The following is a 20,897-nucleotide window of genomic DNA, read 5'->3' as shown; positions in this document are numbered from 1 at the left end:
TGACAGCAGAATGTTTAACTTCCTTTCAAAATAAAATACACTTTATCAGTTCTATCCTCCTGCTGCTGCAGATTTACTGGATTTTAAAATGGAAGAAAACCAAGAGAAAAGTTGCATTTCTATCAGTGAACTTGGGTGGACTAAAGTCTTTTTTTTCAAATTATTACGAAATACAAAACGTAAAACAATTGACTTTTTTTTTAAAATCTATACACATAATAGCAAACATTTTGACACTGTTGTTCAACAAAAAATAAGAATGAGCTTTAAATATATTCAGATACATTTCTCTGATGGAGATTAAGCCTTTTAACATTTTCCCTCATCTGACACGGTAATATTTAAATGTAAATGACAACTTAAGTCAAACAAATTGACCAAAACTACAGTCCCAATATTCATTCATATCCTTAGCATTTTACTTCAAAACCAAAGAGCCTCAATGGAGGAAGACTGTTTTCTCCATATAAAAAATGAAAATTAAAATCTGAAGATGTCAAGTTAACTTTGTTTAATTAAAAAAAGGAAATCAGCCAACCTCTACAAAAAGAAAATCCTCTATTTTTGTTAAATTATCTACAAGAAAAACATATCTTCCGTTAAATGCATGTAAAAAACCGAAAACAGGCAAAACAAATATTGACACAAGACAGCCAAATCAAAATAATTTATTTTGGTGACAATTCATACAGTTCTAAGATTGTGTCTCAAACACTTGGTTGATCCATTACTACATTTCCTGATGCCACCCAAACCAAATTAACAGAAAAAACCCAAACATATTGCAGGGGGGAAGCAATTCTTGTAATTATTTGCAAGCCTGTCAACATCAACCATAAGCTTCTAAAATTATTTCACATTAATGTTGAGTACATCTTTTTTTTCCTTTTGAAAAACAAGTTAGTGCATTTATTTAATTATACTAAATCACTAGCTGCTCATACTCATTAATGAAAATAAAACAGAAAAAAAGCCCCAGTGATTGGATACACATTTACTGCATTATTAAACCCAAAGTCAATTTATCAAGTATTTTCTCTTAGCTGACATGTCAATCAGTATGGAAAAATCATACACAGGATTTTATTTTGCCAATGCAATTTCACACAACTTTGGGGAAACCAGCCTACCAAGATTGGGAGAAAAGCGTTATGCATTAGAATTAAAATAAATACATTTTTAAAACCAATACATACAGTGAGTCAGACTTCAAATTCTAAATCAATCTGTTTCTCAAAATTAAAAAATGAAAATGGAAAAAAAAACAAGCAAAACCACCCTAAAATAATTCACAAACGATCTGATGTTTACCTGGTCTCAAAAGCCTTTGCAAATTCAGAACTATAACAATTACATTCTCCCACACATTTCTAGTGACGGGTTATTATCATTTAGCATAGGCTACTACACTTCTACAGCTTCTCAAAATCCAGTTTCACTGAGCAAAAAATTTCCCCAAAGACTAAATTATTTAGCATACCTCAAAGAAAAGAAAAAACAAAACAAAAGCGCTCTATGATCACAGGCGGCTGGCACATTCCTTACAACCAGACACTTTTCTTTCATAACCTGCCTGCCAGATTTGATGCTTTTTATCATTTTGAACTAAGAACTCTTCGGTCGGTTTTTGGCAGTAGCCACTCATGAACAGTTCACAGATATAAGCTTAACCTGGATATCCTGTGATGATATACAAAAGTGAGGCCTCATCTGAACCACCACTCAAATCCAATCTTAGCATCAAACTATACTTTAATCATTAAACATCATTCTACTATCCAGACATGTAAACAGAGAACCTGACTGATTATCAAACATGAACAAAATTCTGAATCCGATGCAGTGGTTAGACCCAAAACAGTTATGATAAACATAAAACGGAACATGAAAAACTTTGGACCAGGAGAGAAGGTTCATAGTGGCGAACAGGCCAGTGAGCCCCAAACAAAAACAAAAAGAAAGAATCGGATTCAACAAAAACCACACGTAGGACCGTGGCTAACAGTTTCCGGTGTCTAACTGATCGCATTTGAGCTAATTATAAACGAGATCAAAACACCACCATAGAACGCTTTTCACCTCTATAAGGCCCGATGTCCAGTTCCAGGACAATGCCTCAGAATCTCTGCTGTAAAAATCAAAAAAATCAATTTCAGTGCAACAGCACATTGTAGCACTTCAATCATTTTGCTTAACAATCAATGCATACAGACATCAGTCAACTCTTCAGTCATACTTGCAAATTTAAGCTTAAAAAAAAAAAATCTTGATGTCTTGTTGCGTTAGTGATATCTTTGTTTATGTACATGACATATATGCATGTTCTCGTCATTTTAGTGCATATTGTTCTTGCAGACCAACATCTATTTATTAAAAATAAAAAAGGTAGAGGGCCATTTACTTGGCCCAGTATCCCACCGTTCCCATTCAGAGCATAAATGACCCAGCTCCTCAAAACACTTAAATTTCTTTAAGCATAGCTGGAGGCAAACGGGATGCGCGTTTCCTTTAAATTGCTCGTCAACGCTTCTCAGGTTTCATTTTGCTCCTACAATCCTGGATGCCACAGTCACTTTGAAAGCTTTTCTTTGGATAAGTTCCAGGTGGGAAGGTGGCTACCATTATGTTGTTGCTTTTGTTATTCATTTTTATAGAATTACATATATATTTATATATATATCCATGTATATATATATATATTTTTTTTCCGTACAACTTTTTTTTTTTTCAATCATCAAGTTTTTACTTTGGCGATACTGGTGGGATGTTCTGCTCTTTGCCAGTGTGCCTGTAGCTCCCGTGCGGGGAGCCACGACGGGCTGGAGGCGGGCGCCGCTGGTCCCGGAACTTAAGGCCTCCCGTGCCCCTGGGACCGTTGCTGCGGTGGTAACCTTGAGAGTCACGATCGCGTGGTTGCCGGCTCTCTTTGCATTCCCATCCCCCCTCCCTGTCCAGGGCTTTCTCCTGCTTGTCCCCGGGGTTACTGCTGGAGCCGGGCTCATCCGCCTTGTTGACGCGCAACTCACGCAGCGGCTGACCAGAGGCGGCGCTGGAGGAGGCTGGAGCGGGAGGTGCAGGGGGAGGGTCCTTAGGCGGCCGCTGGCACACTTCAGCGTAGCTGAGTTTGCGGGGCTCCTAAGGCGAGGTGTTCAGGGAAAGAATGCACACTTTAGTTTGCATTAATCATACTTTACAGAACTTCTACTCCTCTGTGCAAACATCAGATCTGATCATGTTGAGGTTCATTGGGATGATAGTTTAAAAAAAGGACTTAAAATGATATGGAGCAAAAACAAGAAAAGTGACAAGAAAGAGACCGAGGGATATAATCAGGGTCAAGACACTTCACTAATTTGCTCTCCTTTACATCAGGGTTCTGCAAACTTCAACACTTCTCTGAGCTGTCCAGTCCAGTACGATAAAGAGTGGTACAGTCCACTTAATCATGATGAGTGTTTCCTCTCACTTTTTACTGCTTTACTCCTGTTACATTGTGTATAACAGGAATTTTATGTTGTTTGAAAGAAGATTGCAGGCGGGATTGAAATGGCAAAAACTCAAATGTTTACAAACGTTGAAAACATTAGCCTAAATGAGCGCTAGATTGGTGCTTTCTAATGTTGTCATCGCTTTCTCCCAACTCAACAGGTGGCTACAGCATATCCGCCCCAACAGTTCCCGTTTTCTATGGACCTACAAACGATTGGGCCCCTGAGAGGTACAGTTCGGTTTTGTTTAATGGGTCCATTTTATAATGAAAACGCTCAAAATACCAGACTGGACCGCTCAGTGGAAACAATAGAACGTTAAAAGAGCCACACGTAGCTCCAAAGCCGCAGGTTGCAGACCCCTGCTCTATGCATAATAGATCTAAACGTGGGTGTCCAAAGCCAGTCCTCGAGGACCGGCCTCCTGCTGGTTTCCAGAGACCCTGTCTTATCTGCTGCTAATTACCTGGATCAGGTGTGTTTGGCCAATAAGGAGCTTCAATGGCAGGTTGGTTGGAAAACTTGCAGACACCAGCTCTCGAGGACTGACTTTGGCGCCCCCTGATCTAAAAGGAACCGCAGAGTCACCTGTACAGGTGTGGCAGCTGCAGGAGCAGGAGCCGGCGTGTTGGTTGTCCCTGACGTAGGAGTCGCAGACGGTTGAGCTCTGGAGTTCAGCCCAGGCTGTGTGGAGGAGGACTTGAAAGGGGCCTGAACAGATGTGCGTGGAGCCGCTTTGAAAACTGTGGGCTCTGCTCGTTCAGTCTTTGTCTCATGAGCAGTGACACTGCAGAAAGAGAAATGTTAAAACGGAATTATGAAGATGAATCAAAGCATTTCAACTCCACATATGACCCGTTAGGACAAACATACGAGGGTGCTGGGGGTCCCGGTGCTTGGATGGCAGGTTTTGGAGCTGCCAGAGCAGGACTTGAGGAAGCCACAGCTTCTTCTGTGGCTGGGACGTGGCTTGAACTTGCACTTACAGTCGTTTCTTTATTGGTTTGTTCCGTCTGGAAGACATTAGGGAGATAATTACACTTTTGTACTCCTAACCCAAACATCTATTCATCTGCCAACTCATGTTCCTACCTTGTCTCTGTACAAACCACGTACAACATCTGACATTCGGTTTTCTAGCACTGGCTCCCCCTGCGTGCTGACGACACAGCCAGGAAGAGGAGGGAAGTTGGTGGCAGCCAAGTCAAACTTGGGTGGAGAGACTTTCACTTCAGCTAAGGGAATAGGCTTCTGAGGAAAGAAAAAATAAAATCGAAATTTCAAGACAACGAAGGTCACATGAGGACTTTGATTATGTAAACACTAAACTTTATACCAGTGCAACAATCGTATTTACCGTAATGCGCTCATCTTCTCGCCTCCTGCGCGGTCCTCTGTAGGTCGTGCTCCGTCTGAAATGTACAGAACTGATCTGTCAGGGACTCTAGAGCAGCAGTTTTGCAGACACATATGAAGTTTCATTACTGCAGATGCCTGGATCTTCTTATTTTAGCATTATTATGGTTTTGTTTAAGAATATTGATGCATCTGCATATTCTTTAGTTTGTGTTAAGTCATATCACAACACAAAGTTTAAAGGAATTTCCCTACACTGGTAGAGCACCATTTTGATTTAATCTAGTCAGTAATAGACCCTTTTCACCTGCCATCAGACAAAATGGCGACATTGTAAAGTTACTTCCAGTTCAGAGGTCTAGACATTCAAAGCTGACAACTGAACGATGTATGTCACAATTTTATGTAAAAAAAATAAAATGTACCCTCACCAATTGTAATAGAAATTTTTTACTATATTTATTTTATGAATGTCCTACCAAACTGTATTTTATTCCTTTCTTAGATATTTTGCAAATACAAATTTAGGTAATCCTCTAATATTTGAAACATCCATGTTTCATTTGAGCAGATATAATTCATACGGTTTCTATAATGGTTTATGTTATTTGCACGTATTTTAAGTGCAATCAATTAAAAAAACTGATAGAAATTTATGTAGAACATTGCTGCATGTCTGCGCACATTTTAATTGCTTCCTAGGCTAAATGTAGTCGTTGTTGTTTTAAAGGGTATTTGTAAAAACAGGAATGTTAATCTTATGGCCCAGCAAATACAATTTTAAGTGTGGCTATTTAGCCACCTGTTTTCAGCATTCAAAATAAGTGGGTCCAAGAAAAGAGTTCAGAACTGGCAGCATGTATTTAGAAAATTACGTATCAATAGACACTTTAATATTTTGGCATTGATTTCAATTTAATTTTATACCTTTATTTTAACACAGATCAGACACAGTTATGAGCAAAAGCAAAGAGGAGCAACATAAGAAAATAATGCAAGAGTAATTAGTTTTTCTTTAATGTAAGACATGTTGAAATCGTCTTACTTTTAGGGATTTTTGTGAACACGGAAATTTAAGCAACTTTAACTGGGCAGAAAAGACCATTTGCAGCTCTATTTCTCAAACATTGTGGAAAGCTAGCGTTAACATAAATTAGAAGAATAAAAATCTTAATTACCTTCATGATCAAACAAGCAACATTCAATGGAGAACTTGCAACCGTTGTTTAGCTTTGACCAGGTTGTCAGAGAGGAATGAATCGTTTAATAACAAAAATGTAAATTTGGGGAAGCAGCTATGCAAGATTACGAGCCAATAGAAGAACACTAATACAATTAGGTAGGACTTTAATAAATATTGTACAATTTTCTGTCACAATTGTTTAGGGTACCTTTTATTATTTACATAAAAATGTGTTAAACAGCATTCGGTTCTTCGCTTTCCCAGGCTATACCCGTAAACCGGAAGTAACGTCACCATTTTGTCTGACGTCACGGGAAGACGATCTATCACTATATAAAAACCAAAGATTACCTTCCACGGCCAGCACCCCCATTGTCGTCACTGGGATCCAAAGACGATGAAGACGCGACGGGATGCGAGAATGCTGAGCTCAGGTCTGTGGCGGTAATGACTGGGTTGGTGGTGACGGCGGCGACAGGAGCAGGGGACTGCGGGCTGCGCAGAGCAGTCACAGTGTCGGGCGTTAAGGATGTGGGGGACACCTCGCTCCTCATCTGGGGCTTCACGTGGTTTCTGGTTCAACAGGCAGAGAAAGCAGCAAAAGCATGTTCATATTTGTTTTAAAATAGACCTGAAGACAATGTGGATCCTAGTGTTTCCCATTGAAGATGAAACACATTCAACACAAACTACACTTTTTACATTAATAGCAAAAAGCTTCAGAAAGTAAATAAAATCCCCAAATTGGGTATTAATTTTGTCTAATTTCCACCCACATTGGAGTATTATTGATTTTTATAAAGTTTTAACTTCAGCAGCCATTCATTTATTAGACATTATAAAGATAGTAGTGATGTTTTTTATACATAAATGTGTGACAACTCCTAACATAAATAAGTTTTATGAATCAAAATTTCTTCTAAAAGCCAATCTGGCAACGAGGTTAACAGTTAACATCCACAGAAGGCACCCATGTGCCCACAGAGGTGGTTCCATGGAAAGGCACCAAGTGTATAAATTCAAAGGAAACACCAGAAAAAAAAAACTTTTGACACTACGTAGAAAGAAAAAGACAGCATGCAGCGTCCTCATACTCAATACAGACATGCAGACAGTTTAGAGAGGACATGATTGAAGCAGTGGAGACTGCAAGTATAAACTTAATAAGGACTGTACAATGTTCAAGTACGGCCTGGCCAAGTTTCTGTCAAAGATTTACAGGTTGTGTTCTTCAAATCAATCAGTGACCCTCAGATCTCATAATCTGAACGCTCATTGGGATGGAAATGGAGCGACTGACTTTGGAAAGACAGAGAGATAGAAAAGAGATTAGAGGCAGAAGAAAATAGAAGAGCCAAAGCCAATTACTTCAAACCCGTTTTCCCTCTATGCGCATCATGATCTCATCATCGGGTCTGACTGACATATTGTCAGGACTACAAAAACAAGTCATCAGTAACTCAAGTGCCCTTTTTAGTTTAACGCATTTCTCCATCACTGCAAATAAACCACAAGGTGTTCAGTTTTTACAGTTAATGATGACAAAAATGAAGAAAACACACATCATGGATGGTTATTAGTAATGGGGTGAACTTGCTACAATGGAGAAAGCAAAAACTGGAAAGCAAAAAAAAATATGCTGAAAAAGCCTCGACTGGTAAAAGGAAATTACCCTGAATAAAACAGCAGCAAACTTTTATTAATTGTATTAAGTACAGAAAGTTTGTTAAATTGAACCAAACAAATGATTTAGTCATTTAGCTGCTGATTATGTTCAGAGATGGGAAGCGATGATCTGATTGTGCAGTAAAGTAGTGGTACCTGAAGGCATTTATTACATTCTTTCTTGAATAAAGAGGGACGCTGTGGGGACAGTAAGAAAACAGTGAAATACAGTTCTGGGGCGGCGAGGGGCGGGGTTACTTCATCCTAAAAGTTGAGTTTGATCTAAAATCCACAGTACAACTTCATGCAAACAGTGACACAGGTGGTAAATAATAATCTGCAATTAGACTATGTTTATGTCAATGACAGGCTCCAGTTCAAGTCAAACCCATAAAATAACAAAAAAAAAAACAAAGAAAAAGAAAAAAACAACAGGAGATCGTACCGATTTCTGTTAAAAGGACGAGTGATGTTGAGTGCAGTGGAGCTTGGTTTATAGTGTCCAGGAGAGCTGAATCCATTGACGAAGCTGCTGTTGGGAAACGGTGCCTGCTCGAGGACAAAAAGACAAAAATCTTGTATTATTTTAGTCTAGTGTAGAAAATTACTTTCTAGATCTGGATGTAAAAATATCTATATAAAACTTAGTCTATTTAATTTTCTGGATAAAGTCATGCAGATCTGAAACTGATAATTATATAAATCCATGAACTCTGTGACCTAAACCTTTTTTTTATTAAACCCTTTAATGATTCATTTAGATGAAAAAGGTGATTTTAACATGTTCTTGGGTCATTTTTCTGATGTTGAGCATATATAAATACAAAATTAAGCTAAAAATGTTATTTCAGAGTATTTCTTTATTCAAATTGTTGTGAATCAGGGGCGGATGAAAAAATGTGGTTTAAAAAGAGCCCATTTGTGACAGAGAGAATACGCTGGACAGGCCACAAGCTCTCTGCTCCAAGCTCCCAGTAATGGGAAGGGGGGCGGTGTTGCTCTGTGCCAACAGTCTCACCCATAACTCTTAGGTGAATTTCTGATGAACTACTGCAGCTGTGCAGAAACTATGGCCTAGAAAACAACAGTTTGTTTGTTTGTTTTTTAGCTAAAAACGACATTATCATAATCAAAACACCACTGGGCACGCTTTTAAAATAGATAAAAAGTGTTTTTATTTTAATTGGTTATTTCCCAAATAAAATACAATTCTGAGACTAGCTGCAAAAACACCCTGAGACTTAAAGCAATAAGATGCAGAAAAAGTTCTTAGTATTTCTATAAAAAGTTAATGAAAAGTAATCTCTTTGTATCCATCATCATTCTTACCAAAGGAGTTTCAAAATAAGGTGCAGGCGAAGGAGTCCAGGTTTGGGGTACGATGCCGTAGACGGAGTACTGCTGCTGGGGGTAAACGGGCTGCATGTACAGCGGAGTGCTGTACTGGGACTGGCTCTGTGACTGCTGAGCGTACAGGCTGCTGTCCATGCTACGGTAGCCATTCTTAGCGAAAAAAGTGTTGATGGCCTTTATCCTGGCCTGTAAACAAGAAAAGAAAATATACAGGTTGTAAGAGCTTCAGAAAATATCTCTTTTCAAAAGGGACAGATTAAATTTAGCTCACCATAATGGGCTTTCCCTGAAATGTTTTGACTTCCTCTCTTAGGTATTTGTATGCCTGGAAAATCACCAACACATCATTGTTGAACATTCACAGTGATGCACTTTAACGTAAATACACTCAATAACAATGAAGGAGAAGGTGATATTTCATTAAACGTTACCTGTTGAGCGTCAGTGTCTGACTGGAATGTGATGTACCAGTTGTTGTTGTGTGCAAACTCAACACTTATCACCTTTGGGCAGTTGTCGTTTTTGAACAATGATTCCACTTCCTGTAAATCATACGAAGAAAAACAACAAAAACACTTTTTTATAAATGGACATTTATGAGGGTTTCTACTTGAAGGAACTTTTTAGTGCTTAGCTAACAACAAATGCTAGATGTAAATGCTCTAAACATGTCATCATTAACATAATACTTTAACATGTGGGCAAAAAGGGCTGGGTGTGGAGTTGAATGCTTTTTAAGCACCGACCAAGCAACACTTGGTACTATTAAAGACCCACTCAGACCATTTTTGATCAATTCTAAGTGTTTCTGTGGTCTCTCGATGATTATGCCATTTTTAGCCAAAAGAAAAGAGCAAAAAAATCTGTTGTTTTCTAGGACATCATTTCTGCAGTGGCAGTAGTTAGTGAGGAGCAACCCCACTCCCTCTTCCCCAACCCGTTGCAGAGAGCTCTCCATTTACATACTTTCCCACTAGCTTCTCACAACCCCAACCTAACATTATCAATTTAACAATAATGGCAAGCAATATTGAAGCTATCTAGCTGTACAGCTTGGATGAGGAAAATGAAGACGAACATGGATCTAGTCGTCTACACGCACCAGGATGAAGCAGAGCAGGGAGCTTCTGGCCTGCCCAGTACATTTTCTACGTCACAACACATTACTCAGCTTTACCTCAACAGGTGTGGTTTCGGGGACTTCTCTCAGGATGATGATGCACCTCTTATGGTTAGGGCGCACTTTCTCCCCCTTCTCATCCACCTGCACCATGGGGGAGGCTGAGGGGGTAAAAGCATAAATGAAAATGAGCACGCATGCGGATTGTAACTGTGCAGCGGTGCCCGGATGTAAACCTTTCACTTACATCTTAACACGTCCAGGATCAAGTCTATGTCGGTTGTGAGGGCTTTGATGCCCTCCATGCTGGCTATAGTCCAAATGGGGACAAACTGATCACTGTCCATCTGGGACATGAGGTACAAATCCTTAGAGAGGTTTTCTCTGAGAGGAAAAGAAAAAGACCATCAGCTCAATTCATGTAGGTTATTTGTGAAATGTGTTGTCCACATTTTACATCTACACAAGCTTCTAATGTTTGATTCTTACCTTGAGAAATAAAACTCCAGCTCTTTCTTCAAAGACTCTCGTAGATTTTCAGAGGAGACTGGTTCTTCAGTCTTATAATCTGGGGTAAAGAAAATTTATTGTCACTAGATTTAAAAAAAATAAAGGAAGTTGAGTACAATTCATATTTGAACCATTATCATGCTATCTTCTCAGGTACTTGTAACTTAACAGAGAAGGCTAAAACAAAGAACAAATAAAAACAGATTTAATATCCAACTGATTTTTGTGAAGAGAGAAGACCCAAACTGCCTTGAAAACAAGTCATTCCAGTTTTGTCCAAAGCCCTCTTCAATTTAAACACAATACCAGCTTTTACTGGTCGTAACGTTTCCCTTCTATTGAATGTCAATAAACTGGTCGGTAATTAAAAATTTACTTGGAGACAGTTTTTAAGCCAAAACCCAATAAATAAAATAAAGAATGGAAAAAGAAAACCATTTTTAGTGAATTAAGGTGCCTCAATATATGAATGTGTTTGATGGTGTATTTTATGATTGACATGGCAAAAGAAATCAGAATAAATGTTTGATCTGAACCAATAAAGTTAAATACTTGGTTGTGTAACAATCTGGGGTTCAATGACAAGAGTTAACAATATACATTTATTGTGATGCAATCAATCTTTATTTAGAAAAGGGAAAATGGATGCTTCAAATACAGAAACTTTTATTTAAAACCTATTAGTTGTGGCTTTTATGAAAAGGAAAACATAAAGAACAAAAACAGGTATCTAATTTATTTTATCAATACGTTTTACTTTGAGTTTAAATCAACAACATTTGTCCATTTAAACCAGACAAATGACTGAAAGGACAAGAGCTGTAGTACATGAAGAGGAAAAGAATATTTTTAAAACTTAAATCAAAGATTGTCTTCAAAGTGAAAATTGATCAATTATGCAGAACTTAACTTTTGTAACCAATTTGATTTGAATGGATAACAGAGTCAAATGGAACCAGAGGTCAGAAAATGTGATCACATTTGAAAATTCTTACAGAAAATTTAGTTGTGCCTTTGAAACAGAAGTAGTCTGACACACTTTAAATTCACTAAAACAAAACAATAGACTGTTCAGATTCACATGATCATGAGACCAACCTGAAGTTGTGGACTCATCAGGGGAAAAGCCCAAATCTTGAGGGTCCAGTCCATTTACAGCAATCTCCGCCGTCACCGTGGAGCCGCCATCTTCTGGGGCCATAAATCCCTCCGTGTACTGCTTGCACCCACCAGGCGAAGGCTCAGAATAACCTTTAAACAAAGTCACATACAGTGGGTTAAAAAAAGACAGAGGTCATACCAGTGTCAAACTTTTCAAAGCTTACACATATTCATAAAAAAATTAAGTTGCAGTTGATAAAAAAAAAAAAAAAAAAAAATTCTCACCCTCATTAATATCTGTAGTGGGCCAATCTGGGCCGCTGTTAACCGCCTCACTGGGGGCCACAGGCATCTCCTGCCAAACTTTGGCATTTGGGTTCAAACCAGCACCCTTTGACGTGACCTTCAACAGAAAAACCGCAGGATCAGACAAGAAACCACTCCTATCTGTGCTGATAGCACAGAGACATTCGCATTCCAGGATGAAAATGCAGCTTTGATAAAAACAACATGGAAAAAGTCTGAAAAGGTGCAGCAAATGTTTGGAAGGTTTTAAGTCTCATCAGATCCGAGGAGAACATTTCAGATCTAAGATATAAAGATGGAGTCTAACTTTCTTCCTGATTTTACTAATTTAAATAATCAGGAACTAAAAATGTTACTCTATTCAGACAATTTGTGTTTGTTATTCATTTCAAATAAAGTTTTAGGGCAAAAAATATTTCCATGCATGCTTGACTTTTGCTAAATCATGCCTGTTGATGGAAAAGCAATGACTTTGATAATAGCAGAGGGGAAAAAAGCAACAAAAACAGACACGTGAAGTCATCAGCATTTACATTTTTTTCTAAATAAAACAAAAACACAGATACACTTTCAGAAGGTTATTCCTTAGATACAATCAGTACGGGTGTATAAATAATGTATGGTAAAGCAATGCAAATTACCATATTTTTTTGAGTATTGGTCAGAGTTTTTTGCAGTTTGACTGGGGGAGTGACTTGTACTTTGTACACTGGGCATGCGATGCAGGTTAAAGAACTTTAATGGTGTCCACACCTGCCTCTCTATACCAGATACTAGCGCAGGTACTTATGTTTGGAAGAGGTTTGGTGTGAAATGTCGAAGTGGTGGAAATCTTGCTTCAGGTGTTTTCTTTCACAGCTCTATTCCGATATATGAAATACCTGGTGCCATATAACTGCCCGCGGACAAACGGCAATAATTCATTTCTCCGCCTTGATCACTTTTCAAACAGTTGGCACTTTGTGAATTAAAAAGGATGCTACCCACAGGTTGCTGCCAAAGCCAAGTCTCTGATTAGTCAAAGTTCAGCTAGTTTAATTTTTAACGCCGCATTTTTTTGTAAGTAGATCCAAAAACTTGAGTTAAAAAATTGTGCAGCAATTCATAAATGCGTGAGAGTTTTTCAACATAAGAGCCTGTGATGTGAATTTACATAGACTTTTCATTGAACGTTGCCTTTGCATGGGTGTTGCAAAGTGCGGTGTGAACGTAGCATTCTACTGAGGTGCAACTTGTGATTTTTTTTCCCCGTTTTATTTTATAAATATCAACAATTGCTAGAGAGCACATTAACCATAAGAAAAAATGGTAACATCAGTGTAACAGAAAAACATCAGAAATGTGTTTTGTGGTATATTTCACATACTGTTACTTTCTAAAGAAAAGTATTTACTTCTGACACCAATGCAGAAGAAGAAGCCCCGAACAGTCTTGAACCGGGCTTGGCAGAATTTATCCAAATCAATAGAAGATGAAAAATTCCATGGATGTAATGGTTCAAAGAAATATAAAGAATTTAGTTGACTTTAGTTATTTACGCTATGCTTATCTTAATAATTTTTCTTATTTAGCATACTCCTATATTTCATGAAGCTAAACAAGCATTGATATCTTATGGTAGTGAAGCATGGAAAAATGCAGACTATTTTTGCTGTTATGATATGCCCTTTAAGATGAAATGTCCATTCTTGTTCCCGTATTTTATTAAGTAGAATTATCACAAAAGTGTGACTTGTATACAATATTTTTTTCTTCTTTATTTATTTATTTATTTTTGGCTGCTGCAACATAGTTAAAAAATACAGTAATACAGTCATTTTTTACTATTTCTACTGCTTTTTCTTTTTTTGAGAATTTACGGATAAAGGGTTTATGGCTAAAATAGGAGCTAAAAAAAAATCAGCAAAGCGCAAAAAATAAACTTACTTGGAGAAGAAAAAGTATTTTCAGTTGCAAGAAAATACTTAATACACAATAAGTGTTAGGATAAGAAAAGACAATGTCATGCAAGGCAATTACCACATCACAAGCTAATGTAGGCCAGATCATATTTCAAGATTCAAAGTTTACAAACTTGAATTAAATGTAAATGTACATTTTTAGCATTATATTATTCTCCACAATCGTCAACAGCTTTTTTCTCATTAAAATAAAAGAAAACCATAAAATTATGTCATGTTTCTTTATTTAGTTCATAGTCATTTTTTAGCCTAATGGGTAATGGTTGACTGTAACCTTGAAACGCCAGTAACTGTCACATTTAACAGCTTCCTATTTTGACAATGTCATAGCCACCTGCCAATGACCCAGCACCCTCATGTCGAAACCATCCAAAACAGCCTCAAGTTTCTTCTATGAACCCGGCAGCAGGAACTGATGCATCCAGCTGATGGACTTCATTAATATAAGCATGAACATGTGTATTCGCCGTGTAATTTGACACATGACAGCAAAGCACGCCGGACTCCAACAGGCCGTGATGAACCCAGTAGTGTCAGCTGACTTGCTTTGCAAAGCACAGGCCAGATATTTGCGACGCATGCGCCTGCGAAGTTGGCTGTCGTCGAGATTAGCTAAACCATAACCTTACAGTAGTTGAACATCATTCATTCGCCTGGTTAAAAAGGCCCCCCGTAAAGTGAAAGCGGTTGAAAACGTGTCATCATCCTCTATGCGGAGGCATATAAATTATTCTACAGCTGTGACAAAGCTTATCTTACAAGCTAATGATTACTCAGCAAACTAATGAACGTGCTAGTTAGTGGCTAGCAGGAGCAGAGCCAAAGCTAACGACCAGTGGGCAAACATACCTGCTTAAACAGGCTGCAAGCGTCTAAGTGCCACCGTATGGTTAACGTTTACGGACTGTTGTCACAACACAAACATGTGATTAAGCTTCGTCACTGTGCGATAACGCAACATTTCAGGAAACCAAAGTCAAACTGAGAGCCACAAATCAACCGTTAGTTGTTTTCGTGTTAGTTTTGTTGCTGCCTAATAAATTTCACTCATCCGCAGAAGGGGGCGTACTGCGCGAACAGGTATTCAGTGAGTGAGCAGAAGTCACTTAGCCAGCTAACTAGCTAGCCACATAAGGCCTCACTTACCATGCCGCCTGTCCCTCCCTCGCTCCCCAACGGAGCCTCGTCCTTCCCACCGGTCTTCGGTCCGGGATCAGCCTCCTCCTGCAGCAGCGGCGGCTCTCCGCTCTGGTCTGAACTCATCAGCCGCTCCTCACTCACTTCCACCCCGTCGTGTTCTCCCAGCCCCGCCTGCCACCACCTCTTTCTCTATAACACCGGCTGTGTTCAGCAGTCAGTCGGCTTGTCTACTGCTCGATTGGATCGGTCGGCAGCACACTTACCTAGCTTCCTCGCTAGCTAGCTAGCCGCCTAGCGACCTAGCGCGCTATGAACTAACGACGCGCTAACGACAGCTAGCTCAATGAATCAAGTGCTCAACGAGATACTAATGCTGTAAGCGATGCCAAACCATGACTCTACTCAGATCACAGACCCCGCTTGCGTTTCACCGAGCATTATACCGTACACCGGCTGCGTGAGGCGCATTCCAAACCGGGCGACGAGAGCGGACACTGGGGACATGCACCTTTCCTCAGCGCAGGCACACACGTCCGCCGACGTCCCGACTGTCACCGCGAATTCTCTGTGACCTTTGAGGTTCCATTTCCGGTTACACTTCCTGTAGTTTTCAAATTATTATTATTATTATTATAGCTCTCGCATTACTACCATAAAACAATTTCAAAAAATGTCAACATATTTTATATATTTTTGTATAATTAAAAAAATATTATTATTTTATTTGATTTGATTTTTTTTAGAATGACTGAGCGTGTTCTGAAGGCCACTCTAGATACCTTAGTGATTAAGTAGTTAGTATTATTTTCATTTTAAAAAAAGCTCATTGACCAAAGTATTGATTTTTGTTTATTTGTTTGTTTTATTTTTTTATTGACCTGTGATGAGGCAACAACAAAAGGAGACGTGTGATGTAATCAGTTGAACTTTTATGCAACATCTGAGATGTAATCAGGAATAAATGATAGGGATGGAGAAAAAAACAACAGAAGGATTGCTGAGCTGTTGAAAATAATTAGTTTTAAACAGTTATCTTCTGCAATTAATATGACTGAAGATAAATAAGTTCATTGGGCATTTTGGTGCATTATTTTGGAGGTTTGTGATTCACAGATTGTTTGTGGTCAAACATTTTCATCTTGACACTAATGTGCAGGTCTGAAGCTGTAAGAGGAGACAGATTATTTACCCCAAGGCTCTATAACATGTTTATAAGGCCCAGAGATGAGGTCTTTACCTTTAACAGGTGAACAAGGGAGTTTTAACGCAAAGTTGCTGTTAGGTCTGGAAAAAAATATTTTTTTAAACATGTCCTTAAATGAGATAATGAAGTCGAGTTTGCAAATTTGCAAACAATCTTTACATTGTTAAAATCAGTACAGTACCTATACATTTTCAATTTATTTCAAATTGCTGGGTTTTAAGGGCTGATCTGTGGTCATAAAATTGCGTTCTTAATTCAAATGGTTTTTGATTGTTGAAGAAAGACCATATCTAAATCATGTGTTTCATAAGAATCCAAAAATGTTATCTGTCCTGAAAAAAATTGCAGGCTGTCATTTTTTTTATCTGAACAAGAAAAATAAAACAGGAAAACAAGTTGGTTAACAGTTAACAATTTCTGCATACTGATTTTCTTATTTCTGTATTGTTTAAACATTTCGCACTCAGAATGATGTGGAAAATGGTTTGAGCTCACATGGTTGATTGACTTGAAACAATGTTTATCCTTGGTTGAAAAATAGGCACAACATAACCCAATTTATTGACAACAAACAACATTTCCTGATTGATAGCTTTTTTGTCATGTTTTTGAAAGACGAAAAGAGTATTTTCTGAGAAATAATATAGAAGAAAATTCTATTGGAAAACAGATTCAGCATGACAAAAGAGTGTTTTATACACTTTTATCATTAAGATGGTTTTGTTCTTTCCATTTGTGCTCTATTTTCTTAAGGAACCCGTCTTGTTGACCACATGCTCCATGTTGGTATGTTCAGATGTGTCCAGTTTGATGTCATATTTGGCTAGGATCTTCATGATGGGTCTGATTTTTAGCCACCACTCTGTCTTTGGGATCCGGTGCCTGCAGAGAAAACAAAGGAGAGAATAAAATAAATCAGCATTGCACCTGACATTCTCCTTTGACAAGTAGGCCTGTATATCATAAGATGAGCATCTTACTCAAAATCTGTGTCTGCTTTTAAGTCAACAAGAGGCTGGAAGGTGAGAGCCCTTTTCTTCATGCCTAAAACACAGGCGGAGTCTGGTGTGTTGGCAAAGATCCGACCTAACGGGGGAAAAAAGTGGGAGCAGTGTGTATAAAACATACATCTACAAATCTCATATAAAAAAGCAACGGTAGAGGAGTGCCAGTCATTACATGCCTACCAGATGAAATTATTAACACCTTAACCTCTAAAAGTAAGAAGTTACATTCAAATTGAATTCTACAATGAATTGGTAGCCTGTGGAATTCTGCCAAAACTGGAATGATGCATGCGCTTTTGCAGGTGTAAGTTAAAGATGTGCAAAAGATGCATTTTGGCGTGTGACCGTACCATGCCGGTAGCACTCTTTGAGCTTCTCAGTCAACCATAACACAGACTTAGCACCCATCTTTGTAGCAAATGTCCGGTCGAAGGGTGTCGGAGTTCCACCCTGCAGTCAGCCAAGGACACACAGGTAAACATCTTGAAAAAGGAAAATAAATAAATGTTGACTGGAAGAGAGCAGAAAAGCGAGATCCCACCTGCTGCATGTGTCCCAGAACATTTTTACGACAGTCAAAGACGCCTTTTCCTTCCTCCGAGTAAAGGTTGAAGATGAAGTCAGTCGTGTAGTTGGAATTGCAGTTTTCATTCCTTTTTGTATAACAGTCATATGTTATTCAGCTGTCACATTAACAAGAAAGGAGTCACATCTTACACAACTACAAATACAAGCTTCAATATAAGGAAATAATAAAGTCTTTGACAGATACAAGTAAAAGACCAACAGATAATAGGAAAAAGTCTCAAATTGGATTCAGCTTAATTTCTGTTGACTTTGTTTAGGTTTAATTTTCTCTTTTGTAACACATCTTTCCTCTGCAAAATGCTATTGTTGTAGATTTGAACTGTGGCAACATGTTTATGATCAAACTATTAATATTTTTATGTGTGGATTGACTAGAGATGTAACATGACTCATCTTTGCCTTTTTTGTTGCACTCTTTTTAGAAATATTGCAGACCTCCTCCAGTGTCGATCATATTTTAAGTCGTGTCAAATTTAGTCATAAATGACTCATTTTCTGACTTACAGTAACAACTATTAATAAGATGCTATTTTTTTTTCTTATGCTGTTGTCAGATGGTAAAATCATGTTACATTATTGAAAATCTGTCCATTAATTGGTGTCATGGATGCTTACAAGTTTGCATTTCAGGTATTTAAAACACTGAATCACTGTCTTCTGTTTCTTTATTTAGTTTTTGTTTGAACAAAACCCACCTGAGGATCAGTCCTCTCTTCACAGTCGTCTTCATCTTTTCCAAAAGATGCTGCACATTTGTCTGTGGGCCAGTTTCACAGATTGCACACTCAGAACATATTGCTCAAAACAATTTGGTAATCAGTCTCCCAACTTTTCTGATATGTGCCCAAATATTTGTTCTCTTGTTGCTTTTTTGAGCTAATATACAGTACAATAGAACCACTGAACTCTGCTCACCTCCAAATCTCTGATGTTAAATTTCTCCTCAAAGATGTAGGCGGCATCAGCCCCTGCAGCCAAACCTGCCATGGTGGCCAAATAACCGCAGTATCCACCCATTGTCTCAACAATGAACACTCGGCGCTTTGTTCCAGCTGCGGACTGCTTGATTCTGTCACATGTCTACAAAAAAAAAAAAAGAAAAAAAAAAGGGACAAAAAGGAACATTATCTAAATGTAATGTATGTGTGTTGATGGGAATTTCCTTCAAAGAAACTAACAGCTGTGATGGTGTTGAGGGCTGTGTCAGCGCCGATGCTGAAGTCGGATCCCGGGACATTGTTGGAGACTGTAGCAGGGATGACCACGATGGGAATGCACACCTCCTCATATTTTTCTCTTGCCTGAACCAACTCCAGGCCTCCAACATAGGCCTACAAATTCCCAGGGAAAAGGCAGCATAAGATGCTTGTTTTTATAACAACAGATAGTCATATTCCTCTAAAACAGACAACTTTTTTTTTTATGAAACTCAAAACTTTGATAAACATCAAAAAAAAAAAAAATTCAGTCTTACTTCAAATCCACCAATGATCACCAAAGCGTGAATGTTGTACTTGGCGATGTTTTGGCTGACTTCCTCCATCATTTTTCCAGGAAGAGTTCTTAAAGAAACCCACAATTTAGTCATAAAATATAGAAAATCATACTTTTAGTGTTTTGTTCATTTTCTAATTTGCAGAAAATCAGTGTCACTCCTTTTTACCTTTTAGTACCAAGTATTGAACCACCTTTCCCTGTCCAGCCAGACACTGAAGTCCATGTGATAGGCTCAATCTGCAGAATAAAAAAATAAATAAATAAAAAATGAACCACAAAAGAACCATATTTGCATCAAAACTGTAAAAAACATTTTTTTCCTCCTACAACATTTTTTAAACAGTTCACTCAACTCCAATGATGTTTTAACACATGCATAGCTAAAAAAAGAAAGAAATTTGCCATTAATTTTATTTTCTACAGTTTAACACATAAAACTACAGACAAAATAGAATTTACATCACAAAAGAGTAGCATATTTCAAGATAAGCGTTTCAAAAGTATAATTTACAGCTACTGTAACATGTCTTTTTTCTTATATAACCACCATTTTTGCAAAAATGATGAAGTGCAGTCACCTGTCCATGTGCCAGTCCGTCAAAGCCATCATGGACAGCCAGCATGGAGTGACCCTGGATGATTCCCATCTTCACGGCTGAGCGGACTGCAGCGTTCATGCCAGCGCAGGGAGCTCCGATGTTCATGACCGCCACATTGATGTTGCTCTGCCATCAAGACAACTGAAGACTTATTTAATGGCTTAAACTGTTCTTCGTACATTTTTTTGAAAAAACAATGTAGTGGGAAAAAACAGCAGATGCAAACCTTGACATCTGGAGGATTTATGTGAGCCAGAAGCTTGTATGTGTTCCAGTTGTTTTCAAAACTCCTGCACATCATAAATGAGTCTGAGTGAGCAGAACAGGCTGAAATAAACATTAGTAATTAATGTGTATATGGAATTCATGCATACATCTAGATTTGGCTTATCCTTTGATGACAACTACCCGATTAAATCTCAAAATCTGTTTTTTAAATCCTTTAATTTTGTGTGCAAAAATTATTAACAAAAGTCGTTGAGCTGCACAGTAAAAATAATACATTCAATACATGGATCAGGGGTGTCAATTACTTTGGTTTAGGGGTCACATTCAACCCGTCTGATCTCAAGTGGGCCGGATCAGTAACAGAAACAAATAACCTATGATCAACTTGTTATCTGTAGCTTTGTTTTGTTTTTTTTCTCAGTTGGAAAAAAATGCCTCAAACATCCCAGAAGCCTAACCACTTATTATTACATTGTTCATTATGTTTAATTTTTGATCTCTTGTTTTTTCGGTCCTGCATTTCCTTTGCTCTCCCCAGTGGCGGAATTGCGCATATTGGTAAATTCTTTTAAAAAAACATAATTTGCCACA

General features: G+C 38.2%; 2 protein-coding genes across 6 annotated transcripts in view; both read right to left on the bottom strand.

Annotated features, from left to right (window-relative positions):
• Nucleotides 1-652: 652 nt before the first annotated feature.
• LOC112158820 (La ribonucleoprotein 4) lies at nucleotides 653-15,756 on the bottom strand. Of its 5 annotated transcripts, none has more exons than XM_024292408.2 (17): nucleotides 15,190-15,756; nucleotides 12,062-12,179; nucleotides 11,774-11,926; nucleotides 10,655-10,733; nucleotides 10,413-10,549; nucleotides 10,223-10,326; nucleotides 9,477-9,587; nucleotides 9,317-9,370; nucleotides 9,022-9,231; nucleotides 8,138-8,244; nucleotides 7,849-7,890; nucleotides 6,379-6,600; nucleotides 4,846-4,900; nucleotides 4,581-4,739; nucleotides 4,362-4,501; nucleotides 4,077-4,275; nucleotides 653-3,135 (listed from the first exon to the last, which is right to left on the bottom strand). In XM_024292408.2, exons 1-17 carry the CDS (start codon nucleotides 15,304-15,306, stop codon nucleotides 2,743-2,745), a joined length of 2,400 nt encoding a protein of 799 aa, XP_024148176.1. In that variant the 5' UTR covers nucleotides 15,307-15,756; the 3' UTR covers nucleotides 653-2,742. The 5 variants fall into 5 exon arrangements, with proteins under 5 accessions (XP_024148176.1, XP_024148178.1, XP_024148181.1 ...); XM_024292410.2 differs by having other exon boundaries at nucleotides 8,138-8,241; nucleotides 15,190-15,755; XM_024292413.2 differs by lacking the exon at nucleotides 15,190-15,756 and adding an exon at nucleotides 14,893-14,912.
• A 973-nt stretch (nucleotides 15,757-16,729) lies between these two features.
• Nucleotides 16,730-20,897, bottom strand: part of pfkma (phosphofructokinase, muscle a) — a 9,047-nt gene continuing 4,879 nt past the window's right edge. The window contains exons 12-22 of the mRNA XM_024292414.2: nucleotides 20,305-20,368; nucleotides 20,058-20,204; nucleotides 19,646-19,716; nucleotides 19,457-19,544; nucleotides 19,161-19,313; nucleotides 18,898-19,062; nucleotides 18,678-18,739; nucleotides 17,936-18,047; nucleotides 17,745-17,844; nucleotides 17,368-17,473; nucleotides 16,730-17,269 (exon numbers count right to left, since the gene is read on the bottom strand). Of these exons, the coding sequence (XP_024148182.1) occupies nucleotides 17,128-17,269; nucleotides 17,368-17,473; nucleotides 17,745-17,844; nucleotides 17,936-18,047; nucleotides 18,678-18,739; nucleotides 18,898-19,062; nucleotides 19,161-19,313; nucleotides 19,457-19,544; nucleotides 19,646-19,716; nucleotides 20,058-20,204; nucleotides 20,305-20,368 (1,210 nt within the window). The 3' untranslated portion in view covers nucleotides 16,730-17,127. The remainder of the gene's footprint in view (nucleotides 17,270-17,367; nucleotides 17,474-17,744; nucleotides 17,845-17,935; nucleotides 18,048-18,677; nucleotides 18,740-18,897; nucleotides 19,063-19,160; nucleotides 19,314-19,456; nucleotides 19,545-19,645; nucleotides 19,717-20,057; nucleotides 20,205-20,304; nucleotides 20,369-20,897) is intronic.

Source organism: Oryzias melastigma, linkage group LG7 (assembly GCF_002922805.2).
Source record: "Oryzias melastigma strain HK-1 linkage group LG7, ASM292280v2, whole genome shotgun sequence".
NCBI classification, from domain to species: domain Eukaryota; kingdom Metazoa; phylum Chordata; class Actinopteri; order Beloniformes; family Adrianichthyidae; genus Oryzias; species Oryzias melastigma.
This window is presented reverse-complemented; position numbering and strand designations above follow the sequence as displayed.